Source organism: Triturus cristatus, chromosome 11 (assembly GCF_964204655.1).
Source record: "Triturus cristatus chromosome 11, aTriCri1.1, whole genome shotgun sequence".
NCBI lineage: Eukaryota > Metazoa > Chordata > Amphibia > Caudata > Salamandridae > Triturus > Triturus cristatus.
Genome location: NC_140594.1, coordinates 964,497,739 through 964,524,688, shown reverse-complemented (window position 1 = coordinate 964,524,688; position 26,950 = coordinate 964,497,739). Strand labels below are relative to the sequence as shown.

General features: G+C 48.6%; 1 protein-coding gene across 15 annotated transcripts in view; it reads right to left on the bottom strand.

Annotated features, from left to right (window-relative positions):
* Positions 1 to 26,950, bottom strand: part of TRIP12 (thyroid hormone receptor interactor 12) — a 1,120,962-nt gene that overhangs the window by 131,810 nt on the left and 962,202 nt on the right. For all 15 annotated transcript variants that reach the window (XM_085634980.1, XM_085634991.1, XM_085634979.1 and 12 more), the window contains 5 exons: positions 22,294 to 22,445; positions 21,585 to 21,727; positions 18,815 to 18,971; positions 3,714 to 3,812; positions 906 to 1,020 (listed from right to left, as the gene is read on the bottom strand). In XM_085634980.1, coding sequence (XP_085491106.1) covers positions 906 to 1,020; positions 3,714 to 3,812; positions 18,815 to 18,971; positions 21,585 to 21,727; positions 22,294 to 22,445 — 666 coding nt within the window. The remainder of the gene's footprint in view (positions 1 to 905; positions 1,021 to 3,713; positions 3,813 to 18,814; positions 18,972 to 21,584; positions 21,728 to 22,293; positions 22,446 to 26,950) is intronic.

Here is a 26,950-nt window from a genome sequence, read left to right as displayed (position 1 = left end):
AATAAAGCAGCAGAAGACATCTAACATGGTATTCTAGCAACTGCCTTTCTTGGGTTTCTTTTTGGGACAATTAAGGAAAGGCTCCAATCCTCACACCAGGATGACCGCCAGAATCTAAAGCAAGTGTGCCATAGTTAAATTTCTGTCTTACAAGGGAGAAGGGAGTTTTTTTATGTCTGAAAGATGTTAGTTGTGGAGAACTTCAGTCAAAGGTAATTAACTTTCATAAACACCAACCGAGCTTTTAAAAAATACAGGCTGTTGAACTGGAACAAAAAGTAGTGCAAATGAACGGTACGTTGACAAGGCTAATTTGCCAGAACCAGATTATTTTCTCCAGGACTTTATACCCAAGCAGAAAACAAGGTGAAAACAGGGCACAACCAATACATAGCTGCTTTTCAACACTCTTGCAAATGATCCCCTAAACCGTTCTTACATTTGTTGTGATTCAAGACAATGCATCAAGAGATACATCTGAATATGCACTGTCTGACCCATGAACTTTGACAAAGCTAAAATCAATGCACGTCTGTCAAACCTTCAGAGTTCTGTCGAGTCCTCAAAGAAAAGCAAGCAAGAAGCAACAGTAGCTTTTGCTGGAGAACTGAAATATTTCAAGTCTATAGGCATCCATCAATTAAGCTTACATTGAATGTGGAATGGACTCTTGAAACATTTCAGGTATAGTCTCCACACAACCTTTTCCCTTGAAGACTTATTGTTCTGTTCCATAATCAAGGACTGCAACTTTCTGAAACTTCACAAATGTAATCCACTGACTGCATATCCACATATATGTAAAAAGCATTTGGCAATAAGCATTTTTCCTGGAAAACCTAAAACTATTAGGAGAAAAGTACACATACTTAGAAACAGATTTTAATAAAAAATAATTAAATTACCTTTTGGATTGGAAAGGGTGACCTCTTCTCCTCTCCAGAGGCCCAAGTCAGCTCTTTGCAGCTCTTGAGATACAAGTGCATAAAACTCCAGTGTTGGTCCAAGGCCGGTTCCAACCTAGTAAAACGCAAAATAAGAGATCAGTTAAAGTAACATAGTTGTACGCTAATGATGAATTTAAAATACAATTTTCTGTCAAGTAATACCGGAGCGAAAAAGTTCAAAACAATACTGGAAAATCTCACCACATCTTCATTATTTATTGTAAACTTTAAGACATCCTGAGGAGGTAGCATAAAGTTGTATTGGCCAGGCAGTGTACAATATCCTGAAAGTGAAGCTGCAGGAAGCCTGGCTCTTTATATAGTGGATCCAAACTAGGTACACTGTGTAAAGAGTCCAGGCAACCCTTACTAGTTTACAGAGGAAAACATAACACTAAAAATGCTCTATTTAGTGGTAGTGTGGGCGAACAGTTTAGGCTTATCAGAGGTTAGTGCTAAGCAGTTGTACTCACAGAGGCAATAAATTGGACACACAATAATAAATCCGAGACCAATTTAGAAAAATAAGTCATTTTTAAATAAATTTTGATAGCAAAACCATAGTTATCAAGTAAGTACTTTTTTTTTTTGGTTTTTTTTTTTTTAATATGAAAGGTAGGCTCAGGTCACAAGGGCCCTGGGGGCAAGGGAGCACAACTAGTTTGTCGGTATCTGGGCTGGGGTGCTTGGGAGCAGAGTGGAAAGGTCTGCATCCTAGGGGCTTGCAGTTGTCAGACTCGCCGGTTAAGGGTGCAAAATCAGGTCAGATGAGCACTTCTGGAGGTGATTTTCTGTGGTGCTGACGTCCATCGGCGGATACTCTTGTCTTGGTGTAGTGGGAGCCTGAACTGGACTCATGGGCTTCGTTTGCTGCAAGGGGTCCAGTACTGTGGGTATTGGTCTTGTTTGGCTCTGGTCAGTCCTGGTATCCTCTCACTTGGTGGGGGGACATATCTGACCTTTAGGAGCGCAGAGTCCTCTTACTGGGAGGCTGATGCATTGGGCTGACCGGGGAGCAGCAACTCGCTAAACCAGACTTTGCGTTTTCGATGCATGTGGACTATAGGGGAGTAGCTCCTCTACTCCAAGGGAGATTGAATGGTTGGCAGTCTCCCGGGGTTCTTGGAAGCTGTTCAGCTGAAGGACGAGTGGCTAGTCACAATTGTCTAGACTGGTGCAGGCAGGGTTTGGCGCCAAAAGTCCACAGAAGTCTTCAGCTCTTGCTTTTCTTGCGGCTCTTCTTTGTCCTCTTCTTCTTGATGTTGAATTGGAGTTCGTGGTGTCAGGGGTGAGACCCAAATAATTAATTTAGGGGCGTTAAGAGGAGTGACAGGTAGTAGCCAATGGGCTCCTTACCTGCAGGGTGTCTACACACTCTATATGACCACTCACTGTGGGAAGAACATAAACCTGACCCAGAGAGCCTGATTTAATCAAAACTAAGATGTTGGAATTCTAAAATTCATGTTCACATCAGGTAGCCCACCATAGGGGTAGTACTAGCCTGAGAGGGGAACACACCTACTAACTAGCTCATTTTCCCACCTGTCCTGGTGCCCAATGGGCCTCAGGGCAGGGGGTGGCATTTACCCTGTCTGTGGAAGCTTTGGGCTTCATATAAAACTCGGCAGAGACCTTTGAATCCTCAAGCCACGATATGCTGATCACTTAGCCATCCTGCTTGGAGGAGGTGACAACACCTCAGGCCGGAGGAAGCATTGTTTCTGCCCTCAGAGAGCGAGGGCTCTCACCTTCATGGGGTCAGAAACTGGTCTGTGGTGGCAGGCTGGTCTACACCAGTCAGCACACTAATTGGTAGGTTTTCAGGGGGCATCTCTAAGGTGCCCTCAGAGTGCATGTTTTAATAAATCCATACCCAGAATCAGTGTGGGTTTATTAATACGACACAGTGGATACCAAACATCTCTAGTTTCAGGGAAGCCATTATGTAGCTGAAGAACTCGTAAATACCAGTGTCCAGCACACGTTCTCAAAATAGCTTCCCTGTTCACCTGTAATATCCAAGAATCAACTTAAACATCACAGAGGCATAACTGCTCATGCAGATATGTCCACACTTGTAGATTAGTGAACCCTGCCATAGGACTGTAAGGCCTGCTGTAGGGGTGACTTACCCAAACTGCATGCAGTGTCTGTAGGCACACAGGAGGTGTGCCCTGCCGTCTCTTTACTGTTCTCTGCACCATGGCATGGAGCCTGCAATGGAAGTTTGCATGGTGGTGCTGAGGGGTCCCTTAGGGTGAAACAATACATTCTGCAACCCTTAGGAACCCCTTTAGCCTCCTTGACCTAGGTACTAGATGTGCCATTTACTTGGGACTTACAGGGGATGCTAAAGGTATTGCCAACTTGGGGGACCAATTGTACAGTTTTAGGGAAAGAGATCTGGCACTGGGGACCTGAATGCACTTTAGTTACAATTGCATCAGATACCAGGAAAAAGGTGGGGGTGACCATGTCAAAAAGGGGCACTTTCCTACAGAAGCCTTTTAGCATGATTCTGCTAAGAGACTGACTAGGTTCTCCTCTGTGAGATGCTGATACTTTAGACAGATCTTCAACTGTAGGTAATAGGGGTTGCCATTATTTGGTTCAGTACTAAATACTAATCTAAACCTCTCAGAGGTTGGACTAGGGCAAATTATTAAACTAAAGTTGAGCTTTTTCTAAAGTACAAGCAACAAGAAAAAAATGACAGATCTGTTTTGTACTCCCTTCTCATTATTCACAATGCAGAAAACTTACTTCATTTTCATATTGGATTTCCAGCATGGCCCGTGAACTTCCAAGATCCTGCATTACAGATTCTGCCTGCTTCAACAGCTCCTCTCGATTCACAGTGCGCTATTTAAATAAATAAAAATTAGAAAACCACCAAAAAACTAATTTGCTTTATATACTGAATGAACATTTAGAAAAGAAACATCACATTTAATTTCATTATTTTGCAACCTGCTAAACTGTTTGGCAAGTACTTCAAAAACTATCAATCTAGATCTTCATCTCAAAAGAGATGGACACTTCAAAGTCTAATCTATGCCCCATTAGAAGTCTGAATTTGGTGTGGTAGATTCTCAAGTATGGAGCAGGAATGATAAGGGGTGTTCAGACAGTCTGCCCCATTGCTAAGCTTGCAGTGGCTTCACATTGCTCAGGGCAAACCACACAGGAGTGTGAACTATTCTCACAAAGTATTTGGCTATAAATACTTTACTTTTACCTTTTTACTTGAAAACCATCTAGATCAACTGATATTGGGCTCCGTGATGATTGAAGCCAGTGGTCAGAGACTCCTCTTCACATACCAAACAATCTGGCAATTCCAGAAGGAAAATGCTACTTACCAGTATGCATCTGTTCTTGGCATGTAGAGCTGCAGAGATTCATACTACTGCATAGATCACCATCTGGTGTTGGGCTCGGATGCTTGCACCTTGTTGTCGTCTTGGAAGAAGTATTTTGTAGTCAGTCAGGAGATCAGTGACTCCTCCCTTGGGTGATGGTGTGCATGGGCATCGACTCCATCTTCAGATTGTTTTTCGCCATGAAGGGAAATGATGAGTAATTAAGAAACAGAAGAGATGTCCATGTGAATGTATCTAATTAAGATAATACTGGAACAGATAAAGGTTCCAGGGAGGCGGGTGGGCGTATGAATCTCTGCAGCTCTACATACCAAGAACAGATGCATACTTGTAAGTAGCAATTTCCGTTTGAGGCATACGAGCTGCAGAATTCATACTACTGCATAGACTGTACAGCAGTGTCTCCCCTAGCGGTGGCCACCTGTATCCGTTGCAGTGGATTGAAAAAGTGTCTTAAGGACAGCTTGGCCTACAGTACAAGTTACTTACCTTTGGTAACGATGTATCTGGTAGAGACGATTCTAGCCGCAGATTCCTTAACGTAGAATTGTCACCAGGAGCGAGACAGGATTCAGAAAAAATATTGCCACAGCATCTCTGCGCGCCGGGGGCGGCACCACACGACTCCGCTCCGACGTTGTCCGTGGGCGGGACGTCAGCGAGGTCACATAAGTCCCACCCTAGAGCGCTGACGTCAGTTTTCTTCGGATAACTTTTCCGCGCCACAACGTGGAGCCATCACAAACAAAACTGTGAAAGTATGGAAACAGTGTGCGAAAAAAATCAGTGAAACAGAAAGGGAAGAAGCGAATGGTGAGTAACGGCCCCATTAGGTACAGTGCCAAGCACTGCGTAATGTAAAGTCATGGAAGGGAAAGAACAGAGCACCGCTCTGAGAAGCAACCCTGCAAAGCGAAGGCGATATCCTCCCTGGAGACAGAAACACATGTAAAAAATGTCGTGGCAGTTGACAGAAAGTCTGCAACCCCAATCTATAACAAGGAAGGGCAACAAGTCCGGAACAGAGGAGTAACGACAATTTACCCCAAGACAACACCATCACGGAGTGTCGTATCCCCTGTAAAGAACTAAAGGCTGAGGCACAGCCAAGAGACCCCCAACCCAGAGGACTGCAGAGGAGTCAGACACCCCAAGCAAAGGAGAAAAAAAAGAAAAAAAAAAGGGAGAAGATTAGAAGTAGGCCCCACACTGGAAACCAGGGTGTAGGGATACAGAAGCACACATTAACCAACCGTCCAATTACCAGAAAGGAAGGATTGGAACAAATAAACAGAACAAAGCATCCTGCCAGGGAGGAAGTGAAAGAGGGCACCCGCAGAAGACAAAGCCACCCGGAGGGAGGCGAGGGCAGAAGACCAGCTGAAAGGTCCTCGCAGAACGGGGAGGAAGGGCAGGCCGTGAAGGAATCTGCGGCTAGAATCGTCTCTACCAGATACATCGTTACCAAAGGTAAGCAACTTGTACATCTGATAGAGACTACTAGCCGCAGATTCCTTAATGTAGAATAGATACCCGAGCCATACCCAGAGGGGAGAAGGGTCTGCGAGAGAACCTCACCAGCGTGGAAGGCCACAAGGCCCCAACAGGGGATGTGTCATGGGGACACGAAGGACGGCCCAGCCCCCACCAAGCAGAAGAAAGCAAGAACAAGGAGACGGGAAGGCCAGGATACCACAAGCATAACCGTGGGGCAAAGGGCGTCCGCCAGAAAACCCAGAGGGACAGACGGCACAGAGAGAGTACCAGAGGAAGAAAAGAACCACCCGCAAAAACCAGGGAGAAGAGGTGGAACGGAGGCAGAGCCCGCCTCAGGAGAACACACACAGCGAAGGGGACAGCTGAACGGGCATCAGCCCCGAGGCAGGGGACAAGGCAGGAACGGCCCCACAGCCGATAAGCGCATACGTGAGAAGGAAGACAGTCGCACAAAGCTCCAGCAAAGCAAGGGACAGGAGCACACGGGTACACACCAAGGCCCACGGAGGTGGACCATAACAACCAGGTGTGGGCAGCAGGCAGCTGGTAAATACAATGAAGTAGTGTGCCCAGAACAGCCAAGCGCTAGACAAAGACAGAGGCAAGGGAACCCCAGAACAAGCCCCAGAGAAGGACTGTCCCAGTGGCACAACCCGGCCCACGAAGAGAAGTGGGACCGGCCAGAAGATAAATAGGAGAAGAACCCCCCAAGAAGCAGCCGTGCGACCCTAGGGAAGCGAGAATAGGTAGCGCACAGACCTACGCCGTCAACCAGAACACAGGAGAACACCAGGAAAATCCTAGCCCCCCGGAACACAAGGTAGAGGACCAGGCCGAAAAGTTGGAAAATAAGGTGGAAACACCAAGACACGAAGCCGTAGACGGCATGACAAAAGTCGGTCTGGAAATCTAGAGGCTGAAGAGGGAAGGCAAAACACACAGAAGCAGATAGCCAGCAGGAACAAAGGGCAAAACGTACGACAGACAAGCCCTGTAGAGGAAGGATAGAAACACCATCGGATACTGAGCAGGACAGAAACTGGAGCAGAGCAAGCTGTGCTAAGGAAGAAGAAAAAAGAACGCACCAAGCAGTATACAGTGACACCAGGAAACGTGAGGAACCAGAGACGGTATCCACACCCGCCCAGTTTAGGACAGCTATACAATAGCCAACAAATACCCTACCTAGACTGTGACACATCCAAACAAGAGGGGAACACCTCTTAGGAAAACCCGCAGCAGAGGTCAAGAAACATAAAAGACCTGTGGGTATCACTACAGGCGGCTTACCAATCAGCCAAAAAATACACAGATGGACCAACCTGAGGACCTATACTGCTTCACTAACAGCCAAAAATCACACACCACAAAAACTGAGGGGCTGTACCAGCAGCCAAAAGTACAGAGGGGCCAACTTAAGGGCCCTGAAGGCATTCCAAGCCACACACAGCACACAGACGGGTCAACCGAAACACTAGGCTTAAAGAGAAAGGTGGGAGAAACGCCTCCCATAAGACACCGTAGGACCGACAAGTCGAAGCTTACGGAGGGGAAGGAGGACGGAGCCCCGCAAGGAGTCATTGAATAGCGGAGTCCGCGTGGGTGTTAAATATAAGAATCCCATCAAAAGGCAGGTCAACAAGACGCTCCCGAATATTCTCCGGAAAGACGCTATCCCGCAATCAAGCATGGCGGCGGAGGGCCACAGAACTCGCCATAGCGTGGGCGAGAGAATAAGACATCCAAGGCTGAACGGAGAATAAATGCAGCCAACTCCCGACCATCCAGCACATGGTGCCGCAGATCAGCACGGGCACCTTCGTGGGAGGTGCGAGACAGAAGGGACTCCGCGGAATCCAATAGGTCGGAGGTAGCCCTGGCCAACACACAAAGTGTGTTGAGCACGTGCAGAGCAGCACTAGTGGAAGTGAAAATAATACGCCCCCCGGAGTCCAACCACCGGGCCTCCCGTGACGGAGGGACCAACACCGAAAGCAAGGATGGAAAAGCAGTCTGCAGGACAGGGCCCTGGGTAGATGGATGGGAAAAAAGGCAGACTGGATCGTTCGGGGCAGGACGGTGGCGGTGGAGGAGCGGCTGAGAGACCGGATCCCCCGTAGCAGGACGCCCCCAGGCCCCCAGGAGAGAGTTGTGGAGCGAAGCTTTAAATCGAAGAAGCGGCTCCCCTCCACCAGAGCCCTGGTGGAGAACCTCCAACAAGTGGTCCGTTGGGATGGGAGCGACCGGGTTGCCCATTTGCAAAATGCCAGTGTCCGTGGAGATGGCCCGGGGAGAGAGCAACTCTTCCGTGGGCGAAGGCCGCAAACTAAGCCGCCCGTCCCCGTGCCCTGCTGGAGGAAGAAACAGCTAGTCCCTGTAGGACAGAAGACCCATGGATGAGTGAGGGGCCTGAGGGGTCTCCAGAGAAGGCTGAGAAGCCTGCGGGGCAATTAACTGCAAGGGCAGTGGAGGCGGAGACGGCGTAGAGCCCGCCCTGAAAGCCACAGGGGAAAAGGCAACGACACGGCATCCAGTCTCCGGTGAAGAGAAGACAAGGAGATGACAATCATCTGGAGAGGAAGGGACATCCGGAGAAGAGTCGGTGATCCAACATCGGGACGGCGCTGGGGAGTCCGCCATGGGCACCGGTGTGTCCTCGATCAGCCCTGAAGTGTCCACCAGGGGTGCCGAGTCGACCACCACCACCACGTGCCTCATAGGAGAAAGGGGTGGGGTCGGAGCCGAAGCAGCCCATGAACAGCGCAGAAAATGCGCCGGCTCGACCTCCGATGAGACAGCCACCTGCACAAAGGACCGAGAGGGACTTGGGGAAGCGCCTCGGGTCCCGGTCTCAACCCACGGCGCCGCCGGGGAGGAAAGCCGTCGGTGCCGGGTAGGCGTAAGCTCGGTAAAACAGTCGCCTGCCCAGAGGACCGAGGGGCACTCTGGGACGAGCCGAGAGTCCCGGCGACCTCCTGCGACACCACAGGGAACCCCGCAGGGTTATGCTGCGAGGCAGGGATGCCGTGGGTCGAAGAGGGGAACCCCGTAGGGCCGCGCCTCGACGACACCACACCTCAAGCCAAACTAGTCGGGGTCGAAGCCGCCGGCAATTCAGCAGAAGGCCCCACGCATGGCGAGGTATCTGCGGACGTCACAGGAAGAGGAGGGGGACCCAAAGAAGCCTGCAGAGCCGTAGCGTAGGCCTTCATTTGGGCCCTTGTTGCCCCAATGCCAGGAAACGGCAGATAGGGTGGCGACGAGCGAGGGTGCACGTCCAGAGAAGAACCTGCGCCCTCTGCAGAAGGAGGACAAGGCCTCGGTGGCAAGCTGCAGGACTTACCTACGGGCGAACGACGCCCGTGGGGCCTCAGCGAAGGACGATGCCGCAGCCGGAATCGGCGACTTCTGGATCCTTCCGAGGTAGGAGACGGACGCTGTGGCGAGACCGATCCGGACAAGCGGGCCGAAAGCAATTTCATCCGGCGCTCCCGCCGGGACTTCGGCTTGAGATGCTGACAAGCGTTGCAGTCCGTCGAATCATGGTGCTCGTCCAAACACCACATACAAATAGGGTGAGGGTCCGTCGCCGACATCTGACGCGCACAAGAAGCACACGTCTTGAAACCCGAAGTCATCGCACACTGTTCCCAATGCAAAGGCGTTAATCGAGGCCTGAAAACAGGTCAAGGGAACTCACTCCAGATCTGCGTTGCACGCGGAAAAGAAGGAAAACTGCTGTCAGCGCGCCGGGGTGGGACTTATGTGACTTCGCTGATGTCACGCCCACGGACAACGTCGGGGCGGAGTTGTGTGGTGCCGCACCCCGGCGCGCAGAGATGCTGTGGCAAAAAAAATTCTGGATCCAGTCTCACGACTGGGGATAATTCTACGTTAAGGAATCTGCGGCTAGTAGTCTATCAGATGAAGCCTGTTGCTTTGCCTGCACGTCAACACAATCGTGTTTGGTGAAAGTGTGTGTTGTAGACCATGCTGCTGCCTAACAGATGTCATCTAAGAGAATGTTTCCTAAGAATGCCATGGAAGCCCCTAGTTTGCGTGTTGAGTGCGCTCTAGGGGGAATTGTTAATGTGAGTTTAGCCTTTTGGTAGCATATCTGAATGCATTTGACTATCCACCTAGCAATCCCAGCTTTGGAGATGGGGTGTCCTTTAGGAGGTGGTGAGAAAGTTACGAATAATGGTTTTGTTTTTCTAAAGGGCTTAGTCCTGTCAATATAATAAAGTAGAGCTCTTTTGACGTCAAGTGTGTGAAGAGCTCTCTCTGCTAGAGAGTACGGGTTTTGGAAAAACACTGGTAACTCTATGGATTGGTTAAGATGAAAAGCAGAGATTACTTTGGGAAGGAATTTTGGATTTGTTTTAAGAACCACCTTGTTACGATGAAAGTCACTGTTTTTTGGTGGGGTAGTTGCGGGTATTAGAACCACGCCCTCTCCCTCTGTTATTGCCTCTGTAATTCCGTCTAAAGTAACCTCTGTTAGGGGAGGTTTGGGTGGGGCTTTTATAAGTGGAAGAGGTGGTTTCTGTGCCAATGGTTTTGGAGGCGCCCCTTTAAAAGGAGCGACGAAAGGAGCCTCTACCAGTTGTTGCTTGTAGAGCCCCCATGGATTTGGCAGTCTGTGTCCTTTTTCATCTTTTCTAAAGATGTGTCAACAGTGGGCTCAAACAAGTGCTCCTGATCTAAGGGTTGACTGAGGATGGTAGACTGCACCTCTTGTTTAAACCCAGATATGCGCAGCCACGCATGTCTACGTAATAACACTTGTATTTATTGTGCGGGATGCTGTATCTGCTGCATCAAGAGCACATTTTATTGAGGTATTTGTAATTAACTTTCCCTCTCGTATAAGATCATTCACTTTGGTCTTATGTTCGTCTGGAAGGTGTTGAATGAGCTTTTCAAGCTCATCATAGTGAGCCCTGTCGTACCTTGCTAGTAAGGCTTGTGAATTGGCAATGCGGCAAAAGTTTGCTGCCTGAGACGCAACTCTTTTCCCTGATGCGTCCAGTAACTTAGATTCTTTGTCTGGCGGAGGGGCCTCACCTGTAGTTTGGAAATTTGCCTGTTTGCGGGCATTTGCTACTACTAATGAATCCACAGGGAGTTGACCTTTAATATAAGCTGGATCGCTTGGAGCTGGCTTGTATTTTTTCCTCAATTCTAGGATTAAGAACCCTAGCCCTAACAGGGTCTTTAAAAACCTCAGGGGCATGTTTAATCAACCCTTTGAGCATAGGGAGAGTGTTGTCTTTTGAGGCTGAGCGAATGTCACTAGTAAAAAATCCTCCTCTAGAGGGTGTGAATGTAGTTGGACCCATGGTATTGTGCAGCTCTATTAGTTGCTCAAACCCTATACTATCGTCTGGAGGGGATGGTCTGGAGGGATATGAATCTGGCTCGGGTACATCTGGGACATCATAATTGTCCCAAGGGTCCTGAGGTGGGATACTGTGGGTGTCATCATAAGTATCTGTATTATGTGGTGAGTGTATGTCATCACCCCCTATATCTTCATCCTCCTCTTGTGGTGAAAAAGCAAGCACTGGAGAGTGTGCTGGAGAAGGTATAGTGTTTAGAGGCTGTGGAAGTGGAGAGAAAGGCCTCATAGGTGAGGTGGATGAGTCTTATTTCTTTGAGGGTATCTCAGGTGTTTGAGGTGTCCAATTTCCTCTTTTTCGGTAGTATAGAGGTGGGTCAATATGTAGTATTTTTTGCCTAGGATACGGTGGCTCTCGATGGAAAAGTTCTTTGGATCCGTTGTCTGTTTTCGGCGCAGAGGACTTCGGCTCAGAGTGGTGTTTTGGCCTGTCTTCTTTAGCTTTAGGAGGTGTTTTTGTCTCCTTTGGCCTAGGTGGAGTTTTCGACCCCGAAGGTTTAGTTTGTTTTTTTGGATCCGAAGGCTTCAATTGAGTTTGTTTCGGTGCCGAAGAGTCCACTACCTTGGGTTTCGGTGCCGAAGATTCTAGTGCCTACGTGACCTTGGGTTTATACTTCAGTGTCGACAATGGTTTTTTGGCACCATGTTGTGGCTGGTTCAATCCCGAGCTGCCTGAAGTCTTTGGATGCTTCGGAGCAGGGCCTAGAGGTGAGGCTTCTGAAGTTTTGTCTCGGTGCCGACCCAGACCTGAAGGTGAAGGTGTTACCGGAGCCTTTTGTTTTTTCGGGGCAGGGGCGTCAACGTCCGTACTCACGCTCCGTTGGCCTGGAGTAATCATCCGGTCTTCTGATTCCCGATGTGTCTGTGATCATCAGAGCCTGCTTCGAAGATGTTCGCCGGCGCCGGAACAGTTGACCTGGACATTTCGTGTCGTCGAGCCCGGCGATCAAGTATAGTCTTCTTGGACCTGAAAGAGTCACAGGCCTGGCAGTGTTGACTCTCGTGTTCTGGCGAGAGACAAAGGTTGCAGACCACGTGGAGATCCGTCTGTGGGAATTTAGCCCCACACTTGCATTTTTTGAATGGAGTCCTTTCCATAAGCTGGTTGATGGCGCCGATTGACGACTGGACTCGAAAATGTCTTCGAAACTGGATACGCGTTGAGAGAGATTCGCGATCGAAACAATACCGTCGAGGGATGAGAGTTTTTGAGCGAAGGGGAATCGAACGACGTCGACCCGGAGCGCAGCAAGTTACATCCGAACCCGATGGCGGAAAAAAACAATCTGAAGATGGAGTCGATGACCATGCGCACTATCACCCAAGAGAGGAGTCACTTATCTCCTGACTACAAAAGACTTCTTCCAAGACAACAACAAGGTGCATCCGAGCCCAACACCAGATGGCGATCTATGCAGTAGTATGAATTCTGCAGCTCATATGCCTCGAACATATATTTTCGGAGTTAAATGCGGAGTAAACTAAAATGACGGATGGATTATTTCATCACCTCTGGCTTGCCAGACAAACGCAAGATTAAATGGTTAAGGACGTTTTCAGAAAACATACCAATCAAGCAAACCTAGTTGAAATCGATTACATAGTTTAAAGAAATGGTTAATACGTGATGGCAAACAAGGAAATATAGCATAATATAAAGGAAGTATAGATGCCAAAATATGTACATTTCAGAATTTGTTTCAGATATAAATTCTTCAAAACCTTTGTCTTCTAATTATGAATTCTGGATGTTGACCTAAAGAAACTGCAGAATTGCCAGTGGATATATTGTTGTATTTAGCTTGGTGGTGCCTTGGTCCGGAGGCTTTGAAAAACACATGAAAAAAGTGGGATTGCATTTCCAGCCATTTGAGCTAACATTTGCACCTGGCCCTTAACCCTGTTGGATGGCCACTGCCCATTTAAAAACACATAAGGGGACGCGCCTCAGAGAGGCTGCCTGACAATCTGCTATGAACATTGGCTTGCTGGTTTTGTTTGACTTTGCCCTTATGGCCTTTAAATTAAAGTGATGTTCAAGAATAAAATCTAATTTTATGCACCATGAGTAGACAACAGAGTGGGTTTAGAGTTATATGCTCCCTCCATAATACTGCCAAATTATTTTACCTTTAAACCCTTAACCATCCCCACACTCTCCGTCGTCGGTGTCATGCGCCGGAATGACGTCGGAGTACTTCGAAGCCGCCCTCCCGCACTGACGTCAGTTCTTGTACATAGCTTTCCGCACCAGGAACGCAGAGGCATGCAAGAGACCGACACTGGTGCCAAAAAATCTAGGGCCCTAGAAAGGATAGCCTTAACCCTAGATGTCGGTTCGCAGAACGGGAAGTATGGGTGGGTCGGTGAGGAATCTAAGTAATTTTTCTTACAGATACATCGTTACCGAAGGTAAGTAACTTGTTCAACTGAAAGAAACACGTTAGTTAGATTCCTCACCTTAGAATAGATACCCCAGCAATACCAACCCCGGTGGTGGGTCTGCGAACCAAGATCACACCAGAAAGTCCTGGAGAACAGAACTGCCAAAGAAGCCATCTATCCAGACTTGGCTGTCCAGGAAATAATGCTTGGCAAACGTGTGCAGCGAGGACCACGTTGCTGCCTGACAGATGTCCTGCAAAGGGACTCCCCGTCCCAGGGCAGTAGTAGCCGCTGTGGCCCGGGTGGTATGGGCTCTCAGCCCTACGGGAGGGTCCTTTTTAGCGAAGGAGTAACAAGCCTTTATACACAATACGACTCACCGTGAGATGGTCCGCTTGTATACTGCCCTTCCCTTCTTAGCACCCATTTATCCAACAAAAAGCTGGTCGTCCACCGGAACTGTTTGGTGCGGTCCAAATAAAAGGACAGCGCCCGTTTTGGGTCCAGACGGTGGAGCCTCTCTTCCTCTTTCGAAGGATGCGGAGGCGAAAAGAAGGTTGGCAAGGTGACAGATTGCCCGATGTGAAAGGGAGTTACCACCTTTGGAAGAAAGGAAGGACGATTCCGGAGGACAACCTTGTCCGGAAGAACAGAAAGAAAAGGAGGCTTAGATGATAACGCCTGGAGCTCACTCACCCGTCTGGACAGGTTCGGGTGGAGAACCGTCCCCTGCTGCTGCAACAGCAGGTCCTCCCGAAGAGGCAGTCGTGTTGGAGGATCGATTGACATACTGAGTAGCTCGGGATACCAGTACCTTCGTGCCCAATCCGGAGCCACTAAGAAGACTTGGGCCCGGTCGCGCCTGATCTTCAGCACTCTGGGCAGAAGTGGTATAGGCGGAAAGGCGTACAACAGACCGCAACTCCACTCGTGACGAAAGGCGTCCCCGAGCAAGTGCCGCCTTGGAAACTTCAACACGCAGAACTGTGGACATTGCGCGTTATCTTCGGTGGCGAATAGACCTAACCAAGGTTCTCCCCACTGCCGAAAGAGGCCTTGCGCCACGTCCGACTTTAGACTCCATTCGTGATCCATCATGCACCGGCGGCTGAGTTCGTCTGCTCTGGCGTTCAGAGAGCCCGCCAGATGTTGAACCACCAGGATGATGCCCTAGTGTGCCAGCCATGTCCAGAGGCGCAGAGCCTCCTGACAAAGGGTCCACAACCCCACCCCGCCCTGTTTGTTGCAATACCACATGGCGGTGGTGTTGTCCGTGAACACCTGCACCACACTTCCCCAGACAACGGGAAGAAATGCCTTCAGTGCAAGTCGGATCACTGTCAGCTCCAAAAGGTTGATATGGAGCCGAGTCTCCGCCGGAGACCAGAGTCCTCTGATCTCCCCCTCCCCCATGTGGCACCCCCATCCCAGGAGGGACGCATCCGTCACTACTACGAGCTCCGGTTGGGGTAGGGAGAGGGATCTGCCGCTGACCCAATCGCGGTTTGTGAGCCACCACTGCAACTGCTTCGCAGTGCCCTCCGAGATCAAGACATGGTCGGACAGATTGCCACGATGCTGGGCCCACTAAAACTTCAGGTCCCACTGCAGAGCCCGCATTCGCCGCCTGGCGTAATGCACCAACAGGATGCCATCAGCCCCAGAAGCCGCAGCACCAACCTGACCGAAACCCAGGATAGAGGCCGAAAGATGGGAATCAGAGCCTGAATATCCCGGACCCGCTGCTCCGGAGGACAGGCCCGGAACCGCTCCGATGAAGAGGAGCTTCTGGAAGGGTCTCAGGTGTGACTTCGGCACATTGATGGAGAACCCCAGCAAATGCAGGAGGTCGGCCGTAGTCTGGAGGTGGGAGACGTGCAAGCCCGCCTTCAACAGCCAGTCGTCGAGATAGGGGAAGACTGAAACCCCCGATCTGCGCTGATGAGCTGCGACCACCGACATAACTTTCGTGAACACCTGAGGGGCATTGGTGAGGCCGAAGGGGAGCACGGTGAACTGAAAATGCTCCTGACCCACCGTGAACCGCAGGTAACACCAGTGGACCGGCAGGACGGGGATGTGAAAATATGCGTCCTGCAAGTCCAACGCTACCATCCAGTCTCCAGGGTCTAGGGCAGCCAGAACCTGAGCTAAGGTGAGCATCTTGAACCGCTCCTTCCAGAGGAAGGCGTTGACGCTCCTGAGGTCCATTCTTGGGAATGAGAAAGTAGTGGAAATAGCAACCACGACCTACTTCTGGACCAGGAACGCGCTCGACAGCCTCTTTGGCCAAGAGGGCCGTAACTTCCTCCCAGAGAAGATTCAAGTGATCCCCCGACATTCGGTGGTACTGGGGTGGCATGGCTGGAGGGCTCGCCTCGAAGGGGAGGGAGTAGCCCCTTCGGACGATTTGCAGCACCCACCTGTCCGACGTGATGGAACGCCAGTGGAGCAGGTGATGGCGAACTCTGCCGCCCACTGGCGTGGAATGGGCCTGAAGGCTCAGACTAGGAGGGCTTTGAGGCAGATGCTGCCGGGGTGTATGTGGACTGACCGGCACGTTGCCCTCCAGTACCGCCTCGGCGGAATCCACGTCCGCGTGCAGGTTGGTTCTGCGGCCGGTGGCTAGGCGGACGTGAGGAGGCGCCCCTTCCTTGGCCACGAAAGGCGGAATTTTGCGGCCGCGGGGCCGAGAGACCCAAGGACTTTGCCGTAGCCCGGGAGTCCTTGAAACGAGCCAGCGCACTATCCGCCTTCTCGCCAAAAAGGCGAGTGCCATCAAAGGGCATATCCATGAGGGTACTCTGGAAATCCCCTGAGAAAGACGTGGAACGTAGCCAGGCGTGGCGACGAAGCGCCACCGCGGTCGAAATTGCCCGCCCCAGCGAGTCCGTGGTGTCTAGTCCACACCGTATGGCATGCCGTGCTGCATCTCGCCCATCAGCAAGCGCCTGGGTGAGCCGTGACCGGGCCTCCTTCGGACACAGGGGCAGCACGTTCTCCACCGTATCCCACAGAGAGTGGGAATAACGGTCCAAGAGGCAAGCGGTATTCAAGGACCGCAGACCCAAACTCAGGGAAGAGAACAGCTTCTTTCCGAACTGTTCCAGCCTCTTGGATTGCCGATCCGGAGGAGCGGACGGGAAGGAGGATTGGGAAGTCGAGGCCTGGATAACCAGACTCTCTGGAGTGGGGTGTTGGGACAGAAAACTGGGGTCGCCCGGAGCAGGGCGGTGGCGCCGGGCCACGTTCCGATCCATAGGAGTTACTGTGGAGGGCTTGGACCAGGTGCCCTGCAGAACGTCTAGGAGTGCCTCATTGAACTGCAGCAGAGGCTCTGTGGAGCTTTCTGACGGTTGAAGCACTTCAGTGAGGACGTTAGTCCTCACGGCCACAGCAGACAACTCCAGCCCAAGGGCATCGGCCGCCTTGCGCAGCACCACTGAAAAAGCTGCACCTTGCTCCGAGGCCACAGTCGGAGGAGAGATGAAACCAGCATCCGGGGAGGTGTCCAGACCACTGGCATCCCCCAGTTCATCTGCCCAGTCCTGTGAAAGTTCGGCCTGTCTGGCCATAGGGTCCTCAGACCCCTCCCAGTCGCCCCCGTCATCCGATTCCTGATAAACAGGAGGAATAACCGGAGCCGGGCGGTAGATGAAATGCTCATGCATCGGCATCGGATGCGGCGTCGAGCGGCGCCGGGCCCGGACCGGGGCTAAACCGGGGAACGGCGTCATCCGGGGATGGAACCGGTGTCGGCGACTGCGGAGGAGGCGTCGTGAGGTCGACCGGCGCCTGCAGAGATCCAGGCCTGGATCCCTCGGGGACCTGCGGCGTCAAAACCGAAGTCGGCGCCGGGGACGGAGCCGCCGGCTCGCGAGGTCGCCCAGTCGAACCCGCGGGGCCCGAAGGCGCGCCGGAAGGCGTCGACGGCGGAGCCAGGCCCCTCATGGCCGAGAAGAAGGTGCTGATCTCCGCCGGAGTCGCGTTAGTCCCAGGGACCGGCGGGTATGGAGACGGACGCGGCTCCGATGGAGCCGCGGGGGTAAGACCACCCTGACCCTCGACCGAGTCGCGTGACCGGGGAGGGGAGTCCAAAGAGCGGTGTCGCCTCTTGGACTTCTTTGAGCGCTTCGACTTACCCTAAGACTTCGAGCCCGACGAGCAATGATGGTGACTGCGGCTCTGCGACCGGTCCTTGGACCTCCTCCTGGACCGGGAGCGTGAAAGGCGCGGAGCCAAGTGCCGAAGCTCGAGAAACTTACGGGACCGCTCCCGCCTAGCCGTCGAGGTCAAGGCATGACTCCGCATCATGGTCGGGCCCCAGGCAGTAAAGGCACCGGTGATGGTGGTCCGTCACCGACATCAGTCGATGACAGGAGTCACAGGCCTTAAAACAAGGCATCCTACCGGCACCAGAGTCGAGTTGACAGAAGATCAAAAAGAGTCAAAAACGTTTAGTCAAAAAGTGACTAAAGGGTAAGCTCTTCCAGGATCGGCGCCGTCTGGCGCGGAAAAAAGAATAACTGACGTAAGCGCGCGAGGTCGGCGTCTAAGTACTCCGACGACGTTATTCCGGCGCATGACGACGACGGACGCGGAGCCACAGACGACGCCTAGCGACACGCAAGGGGTATTGCTGACGAAAAATCTTTCCGGATCCAGCCTGACGCCTGGGGATATTCTAAGGTGAGGAATCTAACTAACGTGTTTCTTACAGATAAATGCTTTTAAATGTATGTTGTGTGTAAGTAGAATGGAGTGTGCATGTGTGAGAGTGAATGTAACTGTGAAATGGCGAGTGATGCCACTTCTGATACTCATGGCATTAACTGAATGTCATGACCCACCCCCTCCACACACACACACACCTCATCTTTTAGAAAACAGGGTAAATCACACTGGGGGACACCACTAAGGAGTAAAATAAGTCATAAGCTGGTCAAACATGCTGAGCAGAAGAGGACTTAGGACTATACATACACACATTTGATGCACTACAAAGAAAGAGCATGAACATAGAGGTTTTGAAGTATTATTGTTGAGGAGGACACATTATTTCAGTGGCAATGAACCAAATAACAACCATGATGGTAACATACCAAGAGTAAGAAGGCAGCAATGCAGATTCGAAAGCAGACAAAATATGGGGCACACAATTAACTCTTGCCACTGTTATCTTGGAAAATTTCACTTACTTTTTTTCTGTCCAGTCTGGGTGCTACTCTGCTGTCCTGAGAGTCTGACTGATTGATTTCTGGATTTGTGTCGAGTAGTCTCTGCATGGCACGATCCCGATCAAATGCAGTTACGTAAAAAAGCATTTGCCGCGTATCGAAGGGAAAGAAAAATGGGCTGCAAAGAATCACATGGCTCAGTCAAAACTATTTGATACAATCTTTACATTTTCTTACAAAGAACAGAATTAAAATATGGCCCCAATATTAGATCAATTCATTTTCAGCAGAACCAGTTTCATTACATAACACTTTAGTGAAGCTTTCAAAAACTTGGACCGATAGTCCAACGCGAACAGAAGCTTAACAGTTTAAAACTCAGATATTTCAAAGGCAGTAATGCCAGCAAAGCTGAGAGAGCAGACATTGCTTTGAATCACAACGTAACTGTACTCTATTAATCCTTAAAGAGAAGCCAATAGGGACGGGCTGCTTAATGAACTAGTGCTTGGTTCTCAGTCTACTCATTGCTACCATTTTACAAAACTTGCTTCAGGAGCAAATGCAGCACTTCAGATAACATTAACTGTCTCCTTATAAATCCATAAGGCTTTTCTCACACTGATGCACACTTTTCTTTATGGTGCTGCATTCACCGGTTTGGACAAAAGGGTCTCACAGCACAAGCTGACAAAGAAGTTCGTTCCAGAATATCTGCTTACGGATATGCAAATCTTGAATGACAGTTTGAACAGGATCCAAACACTAAGGCAGGTCTCTCACTTATTGGAGTAGATTTGCACTAATAAGAGGCTGAAGGGATTTGTCCTTGTTCCCCAGTAACTATGTTATTACAATTTGCAAAGCACACAGCTGCCCGCTCTAACTGTAACATCCCAACACAGACAGAAGAACTATGCAGTGAACAGCCAGGTCTTCAACTGCTATCTGAAGCAGAGATAGTTGGAAGTTTTCAGAAAAAAATGTAGGCAGATTGTTCTACAACCCTGGTGCTATTGTTTGAAAGGAGTGATCTCCCTTTCTGGCTACATTAAATCGAGGTAATGCTGCCAAATCGGCATATGCATATCTTAGAGTCCTATTTGGATTGTAAGGCTACAACAGGATAGGTGCACCCTGCTTATTCATGATCCAGTTAACCAAGCACAATGGCTTTAACTGGATGAGTTTCTCTACTGGGAGACAATACAGTCTTCAATTTACCAAAATCTTCAAGTTAATAACAACTACGGCTAGAATTTGGCTTGATCAAGCTATAAATAGCCAATGTGTATGCTCTTGGAAAACTATGCCACCAGTTGAGAACTGTGGATAGTGGTTCACCACATGCCTTCTTCTGGGAGGAAGTTACCCAGTTAGAATTGCTGATGTGTTTGCTGTCACTCTGAAGGATGTTCTAGAGAACCCCTATTTGAGCACCTTTTGGTCCTGGGAAACCTCACACAGCTCCTTTAAGATAGCGCTAGGCAAGTCAATAATCGAAAATTCTAGGCTCCCGGACTTGTAACAGGCATGTTTTTTTGCAGCAAATCATTGTACATCTCCTCGTATTTAAGGAAAGAGAGGTACGTTTACCTTTCATGTTATTTGAAGCGCTGTGTGCAGGATAAAGTCCTTCAATTTTGTTAATTCCACAAAGTTAGTTTAGGAAAGATTGGGCATAGATTTTTTTAAAATAAGGCAGGAGACTGCATATTATGTGGATATAAGAAAGACTGTGTCCATTTTCTTTGTCTATGGCCAGCAATGTTCAAAGAATACAGGCAGTGTTTATGACCATTGTTTTTAAACCATTAGGATAGGGTCAATTCTAGATGTCAAACAATTCTGTATGCATCACAGGACAGCACCGCTAAGTAGCTAGACTGAAGGCAAAAAAAAGAAATCTAGATTCTTACGATTTCCAGATATTTTTTACGTTGGAATTTTTATGTACATTGATTATATTTTGATTAAGATTAAGATTTTGAATAATCACCAATACATTTATTTCAACTCTGAACAGTAGGGAAGGTCAGCAGGATGGTGAGAGGAATACAACTGCTAACGAGTTGAAATGCCAGAGTCTCGTTAGTAATGAAAACAACTCTTTTGGGTGCCATTTTGTCACCTACAAGTCCCCTTGAGAATGAACAAAATTATTTATTTATGAAATTAGTTACTACAGCATTGCTCTCAAAAATGCCATAAGCTATGTTGTTTAGCATTTCCAGAAATAGCAGAAATGAGACAGTTTTATAAAAAGAATTATCAGGATTTTTTTTATACAGCCACGGCAAGACACTGTTTGAGGAATTTCAAACAGGAATCCTTTAAACTCAATGATTAATTTCAATCACAAAAAAAATTGACAATGGGCAACAACAACAAAAACTAAGGAAAACAGAGGAATGTGATGAAGCTTTTAGATACTGCAGGATGCACGAACCAAATGATACCCTAAGGCAGTATGTCTAGATCTGTGGGACTATCGACCAAAAAGGAATGACTCATCCAATGGTACCTTGGTTGTGGCTTTATCCAGGTTACTTACTTTACACTTTGAATTACTATTTAAAGCATCTGTTATAAAATGGTTGAGGACAGTGCACACATCACATATAACAGTCAATATGAATGATTTATAAGGCACAACTACATTCCTTAAGTGCTACATAAAGAGAAAGGGAGTACAACTGGTGGGCACTATATCATTTTGCTGGTTATGATTTTATCTGCCGTATACTAAACCTTCTGATGCATATAAATAGGTGCAAAAACAATTCCTCACCACGTCTTCCCAAGTTCTGTTAGCCACGTTGGTATGTTTCCCGTCATAATCACCAAAGGATCTTGAAGCTGCCGGTTGGCTTTTGCAGTCAGTTTACTATTAATAAATTCTGATGTTGGAATAATCTCTTTGCAGATAGCATTCTGACTCCGAGAAAAAGATACAATAATTATCCATGTACTTCAAACATATATATTATGTGCGCTGCATGTTTTAACTTTTCCTTCTGTTTTTTTTTTAACTTCACATTTCTGTTAATTAATAAATGGCTGTGGGAAAGGTTTACAATAGCTTTCTCGCAATTCCTTACAGCGGTGAAGATGCAATATTTACACATGTAGTTCTTAACCTGTGATATGAGGACCTCTGGCGGCACGCGACTATTCTAAAAATTTAATATTCAAACTGATAAAATAAAATTAATCAAGTATATGAAAATAAATCACCAAAATTGAACATTTGAAAACATTTTCTATATCTAATTGTGAAATGAAAAAAATATTTCAACATTTAACCATTTGTTTCTATATTTTTGTGTATTGTCTTGAGTTTCAAATCATTGAAATTATAGAGGCAAATGTCAAAAGGAAAGGTTAACTTACTACAATCAACAAAATTATGCAAATCATTAATTTGCTTTGGCGTTTAAAACAAGCTAAAAAGTAGATCTTCATTTAGCTCCATCTTAGACAATGCTTAAGTTACTCACATCATATAAATAATACCAATATCGACTAATAGCGTGCAAAACTCGCAAAAGGAGGACAACATCTAATGATGGATCTTCAAACGTTATGTTTTCAGGTGGAACAGATATGAGGTAAGCTTCTAAGGGATTTGCCACTGAAGGGCATACACCATCTAAAGAAAAACAAAATATCAATTAATTAATGTCAACAGAACTTGAAAACTTATTTTCCCTCCTTGGGGTCAGGGCAGACTTTCTAGGGTCCACCGCATTGAGAAAATTTAAACAGTAATTAAACTACTCAGGCTGTGACACCCAGATGAATAGACTAGGGTCCGCATGTTCTATTTCAACAAATGACTGACAAGAAGAAATCCCCTCCTGAGCAATAAGAGCAGTTTAAATTTGAATTCTGTTAATAGTTTGCATAGTCTGACAGTCTGTAAACCGAGGAGTTCAGCTATGCAAAAGATTAACCATTCGTAGCCCACTTAGCAAAACTGTGTAAAGCAAATAATCAATTGACAGTGAAAAGTTTATTAGAACTTTTCCTCCCCACCCCCATCAGTAGGTCATATGGCAGACAGGGAACTACAGGATTCAGACAGTGGTGGTTGAGATATTTTCCCTGTGGTTTTCTGTGGTCCATCCTATCATTGCTTTCCAAACACAGTGAAGTACAATCCATTCTGCACTTGACTCTACAGGTAGCGCTCAGAACTCTAAGGTCAACCAACAAACAAAATAAAGTAACATTCATCTCAGTGCTTATTTATGTAAAAAGATTAAATAAAAACAAAAAACTGAGCTAAACACTATACACCTAAACAACATACAGGGTAGAAACTAAGTTCCATTCAACAGCAAGGTGTTAAACCAATGTTTCTAGTATCCCTTTTCTTCCTGTCCTGGTTGAGATCCCTTTTCAACACTCCCTATCACATTTGGCATGAATAAGAGCAGGTTCAGATGGCTCAAATACACACACAGGTCACATGGTTAACTAAGTTCAATTCTCTTTACCGCCTTCGGCAAAAAGCATTTGTATGCGAGACATACCCTCACCTGTGCACGTTTAGTCTCTTGTCCTCAGAGCAGACTAAAATGTGTGTTTTACATGCTGGTTGTTGTAGCAGTTCAGGCTGTGTGACCAACACGGTCCAGACTCCTGCCCTCAAGGCAGCAGCTCCTCTTCTTTGTGGGTCATGCTGGCAGACTTGTTCGCAAAAAAGTCCTCAAGGGTGATCAGTGAGGCAGAGCTGCATGACCGCACTTATTCAGCAGCAAGGCCCTCCCCCAGGGTGGCTACTGACAGGTGTTCTAGAATGGCAGTAGTAATCTTCATGGCGAAGTGTAATAAGCCCATGCCAAATTGATGGCCGACAAAGCATACTTGTTCTGGTACAGTCTCATACATCACAAATAAAGTGAGCACAGCAACTGGAGGAACCACTCCACAACACAGATCACTCCTGGTTTCACTCTCTTAGAAAGTCAGCCGTTTCTGAAGCATCTCCTTCCCCCTGCCGAGCCAGGCACATCCCCTTTCCTCTCTCAGCAGGTAGGCCCTCAGCTCGTCCCAGGTAAAGTGCAGACTTCAGGTGATGTACCCTCCCCTGTGGGAGACTAGTTGGCTGGCAGAAACCAGCACTGGTTACTCTACAGCTCTTCAAGCACTCTTTGGAGCACTCTATTAGTCAACAAGGACTAGAAAGTGGAAAAAAATGGGTGGTTTGGATCTCACTTTTATACACATTTCCAGACAGGAATGCAGATACACTGTCTAAAGTTTTAAAACCGGTATGGGTTGGGTTTCTTAATTATCATTCTCCAGCTTCTCTCTAAACACAGGCTTTATGCAAAGTGATAGTTCTCGAATCAGATAGCAAGGGGACTGGCTCGCAGCAGAAGACGACAAAATATGGGTTCAATGAAGTGTGAGATCTCTGCCTCTGGCTGTCATCAGCCTACCTGAAGTAGTAATTAGGGAAACACTAAAGGGCAAGATCTGCCTAGAAACATCACTTGCACTGTCTAGGGGAAGCTGTCGTTTTCTATCTTGTGCCATGCAAAAACCAGAGCCATTCAAAATGGGTCCCACTAGCCCCAGCACTCTTCTACACAACTCCCAGTCCTACTACCATGGAGGTGCTATATACTCCCTGCATATACATGAACTTCACGTGCACACTGGATGCCAGTGTAAGATTCTGGAATTTACATAACAGCAGAACTTTAGACAAGAGGAGACGGCAGACTTGCCTACCCTCATTAGAGAAAAAGATTTGGTCACAGTATAGATTCAAAGAACAATGTACGCTGCCACTGCTGCTTTATGTGATGTACCTAGGGCATGGACAGTAGTCAAACGCCCACTATGAGGGCACATTTAGTGCACATCTCCACATCCCATGACATGTTTTGGACCTTAGGTTATGAGGCAGAGGCCTGGGCCTCTGCAAAAATGCTAGATTAGCATATGACATACCCGTCTCCAGACCAAAATAAAAGTCAGTATTTCAATTTCATATGTAGTTGGGCACTCAGGGCAGGGGTATATGCTGGCATGACTTGAAAAAGATAGCTGCTCTCTTCAGTTTGCTTTTTCAAATGCCCTTTGCTTTTCCTTCTGTGAAACTGACAATCTTCAACTACACTGGAAGGGCTCTGTTTTTTGACTAAAGAATGTGGTCAGCTAGAAGAGCTAGTATACGATAAGAAGAGGTAGGGGGAGGGGTCTCCTTAAGTGAACCTTCAACCTGTGTGTTAGTGTCTTTTGCCACTCATCCCTGGTTGTAAGGGAATAGGAAGTTTCTTATGAGCACCCCTAGCAGGGAGAGCCTCTACTCACTTTTCTCTGAAAAGGACTGTCAAATGAATACCCTTATGTGTGGATGGTGTTTGAATAAGTCCCGAAACATGTACATCATTAAGCTATTTAGGAGACACAGCACATAACTGTTAGGCCAAAGGATTGCCAGCAGCAAAAACTTTGCTAGGAAGTGCTCCCCCCTCCGGACACAAGGAGCTGAGTTGACTTGCAAAGAGAAGAGGTGCCTGACCACTGAAGACTTGCAGTTCCCAGCTGATTAAAAATCTGTATGGGAGAGGAGGAGCCTAGCGCGCAACCAAGATGGCCGCGTAGGCTTACGGCTCTCGAGGGCCTCCGCAACCTCCCACGTCTATCCTGACTTAATCCTGTTTTTTTTTATGGGCTTTTGCTGATGAACTTGCGCTGAGGTGCCACCCGTTTTCCAAATTCAAATCGGACGCCGGGAACCGGAATGTTTGCGCTCCGAAGTTTGCGGCCTGCTCTTGCCTTGGTCCCGATCTCGAGTTGGTGAGGTGCCCGGGTACGAAGTGAACAACAGCGGCATCCCGGGCTTGACCTGCCACGTACCCCGCACTTTCACTTTCGTTTTCAAGCTTGTTTGCTGATATCGGCTGAGGGACTTTGGTGTTTCAGAGGAGCGCGGATGGCGGAGTGTCTGGCCTGACTCTCGGACTATACACGGGCTTACTGTCTACGACGGCTGTGTTCAATTGAATTAGCTGCCTGGTCCTTATTCCTGGTGCTGGCGGGTGCCAACCTTGGTGGCCAACCTTGGTGGCCTCCGGACGATGGCGGCGAGACTAGACGGAGACAAGTTGAAACCCAAGTCAACCCGGAGGGGCGCCTATACTCAGGTCAATAACATGGATCGTTATGCCCAGACACAGGGATCCCCTAGTGGCTCGCATAAATCGCCTGAGAGGTCCAAAGAGGTCTCGGGCTCATCGTCAGAATTGACTTTGCTGGACGTCATGGGCGCCATTGAGGAGATGAAGGCTGCTGTGGGTCAGCAGTTTGATACCCTGGCTCATAAATTGGACGCGGTCCTGATCGATGTGAATTCGGTCAGGGCAGACCTGTCCAAAACTAACGAGCGGGTCGACTCCTTGGCTCAGGCTGCGTCGAGCCTAACTGTGGACGTGGCCGCCCTGCAGACGGAGGTCCGTAGGTTGCGGCTAGCCAGTGACCTGACGGACCGTCGACTTGAGGACTCCGAAAGCAGGACGGAACAATGTTCGTATCATTGGAGTGCCGGAAAGATCGGAGGACTCTGCTGCTGATCTTTTTGTGGAGGATCTGGTGATCAATCGTCTCGCGCCCAAGGGACTGAGCAAGTTCTTCGCGGCGGAGCGGGCCCACAGGATTCCGGGTGGTGCGCCCAAAGCGGGTGCTCCCCCGCGGCCTATAATCGCCCGACTCTTTAACTTTCGGGATAGGGATGCTATCCTTCAGGCGTCGAGGGTGGCCGGGCCGCTGAAGTTTGAGAACTCTAATGTCAGCTTTTACCCGGATTTCACGCAAGCGGTTCAAAAACAACGGCTGGGATTTTTGGGCGTCAAACGGCGCTTGAGGGACATGGAGCTGAAATATGCGATGTTATTCCCGGCTAGGCTGCGGGTTGAGTTCGGGGGTCGCTCACACTTCTTCGACTGGCCGGAGGCGGTTGGAGACTGGTTGGATGCCCTGCCTCGGGGACAGGATCGGGATGGTCGGATGGCGGAGAGCGGAGAGGGTTTGGCGGAGCAGGACTAGAACTTGGTTCCTGGTGATGGACTAGACTGGTGACGTTTTGTACCTTGGCTCAACTGGACTCTAGTTTGGCACAATATGCCCTTCAAATGCTTG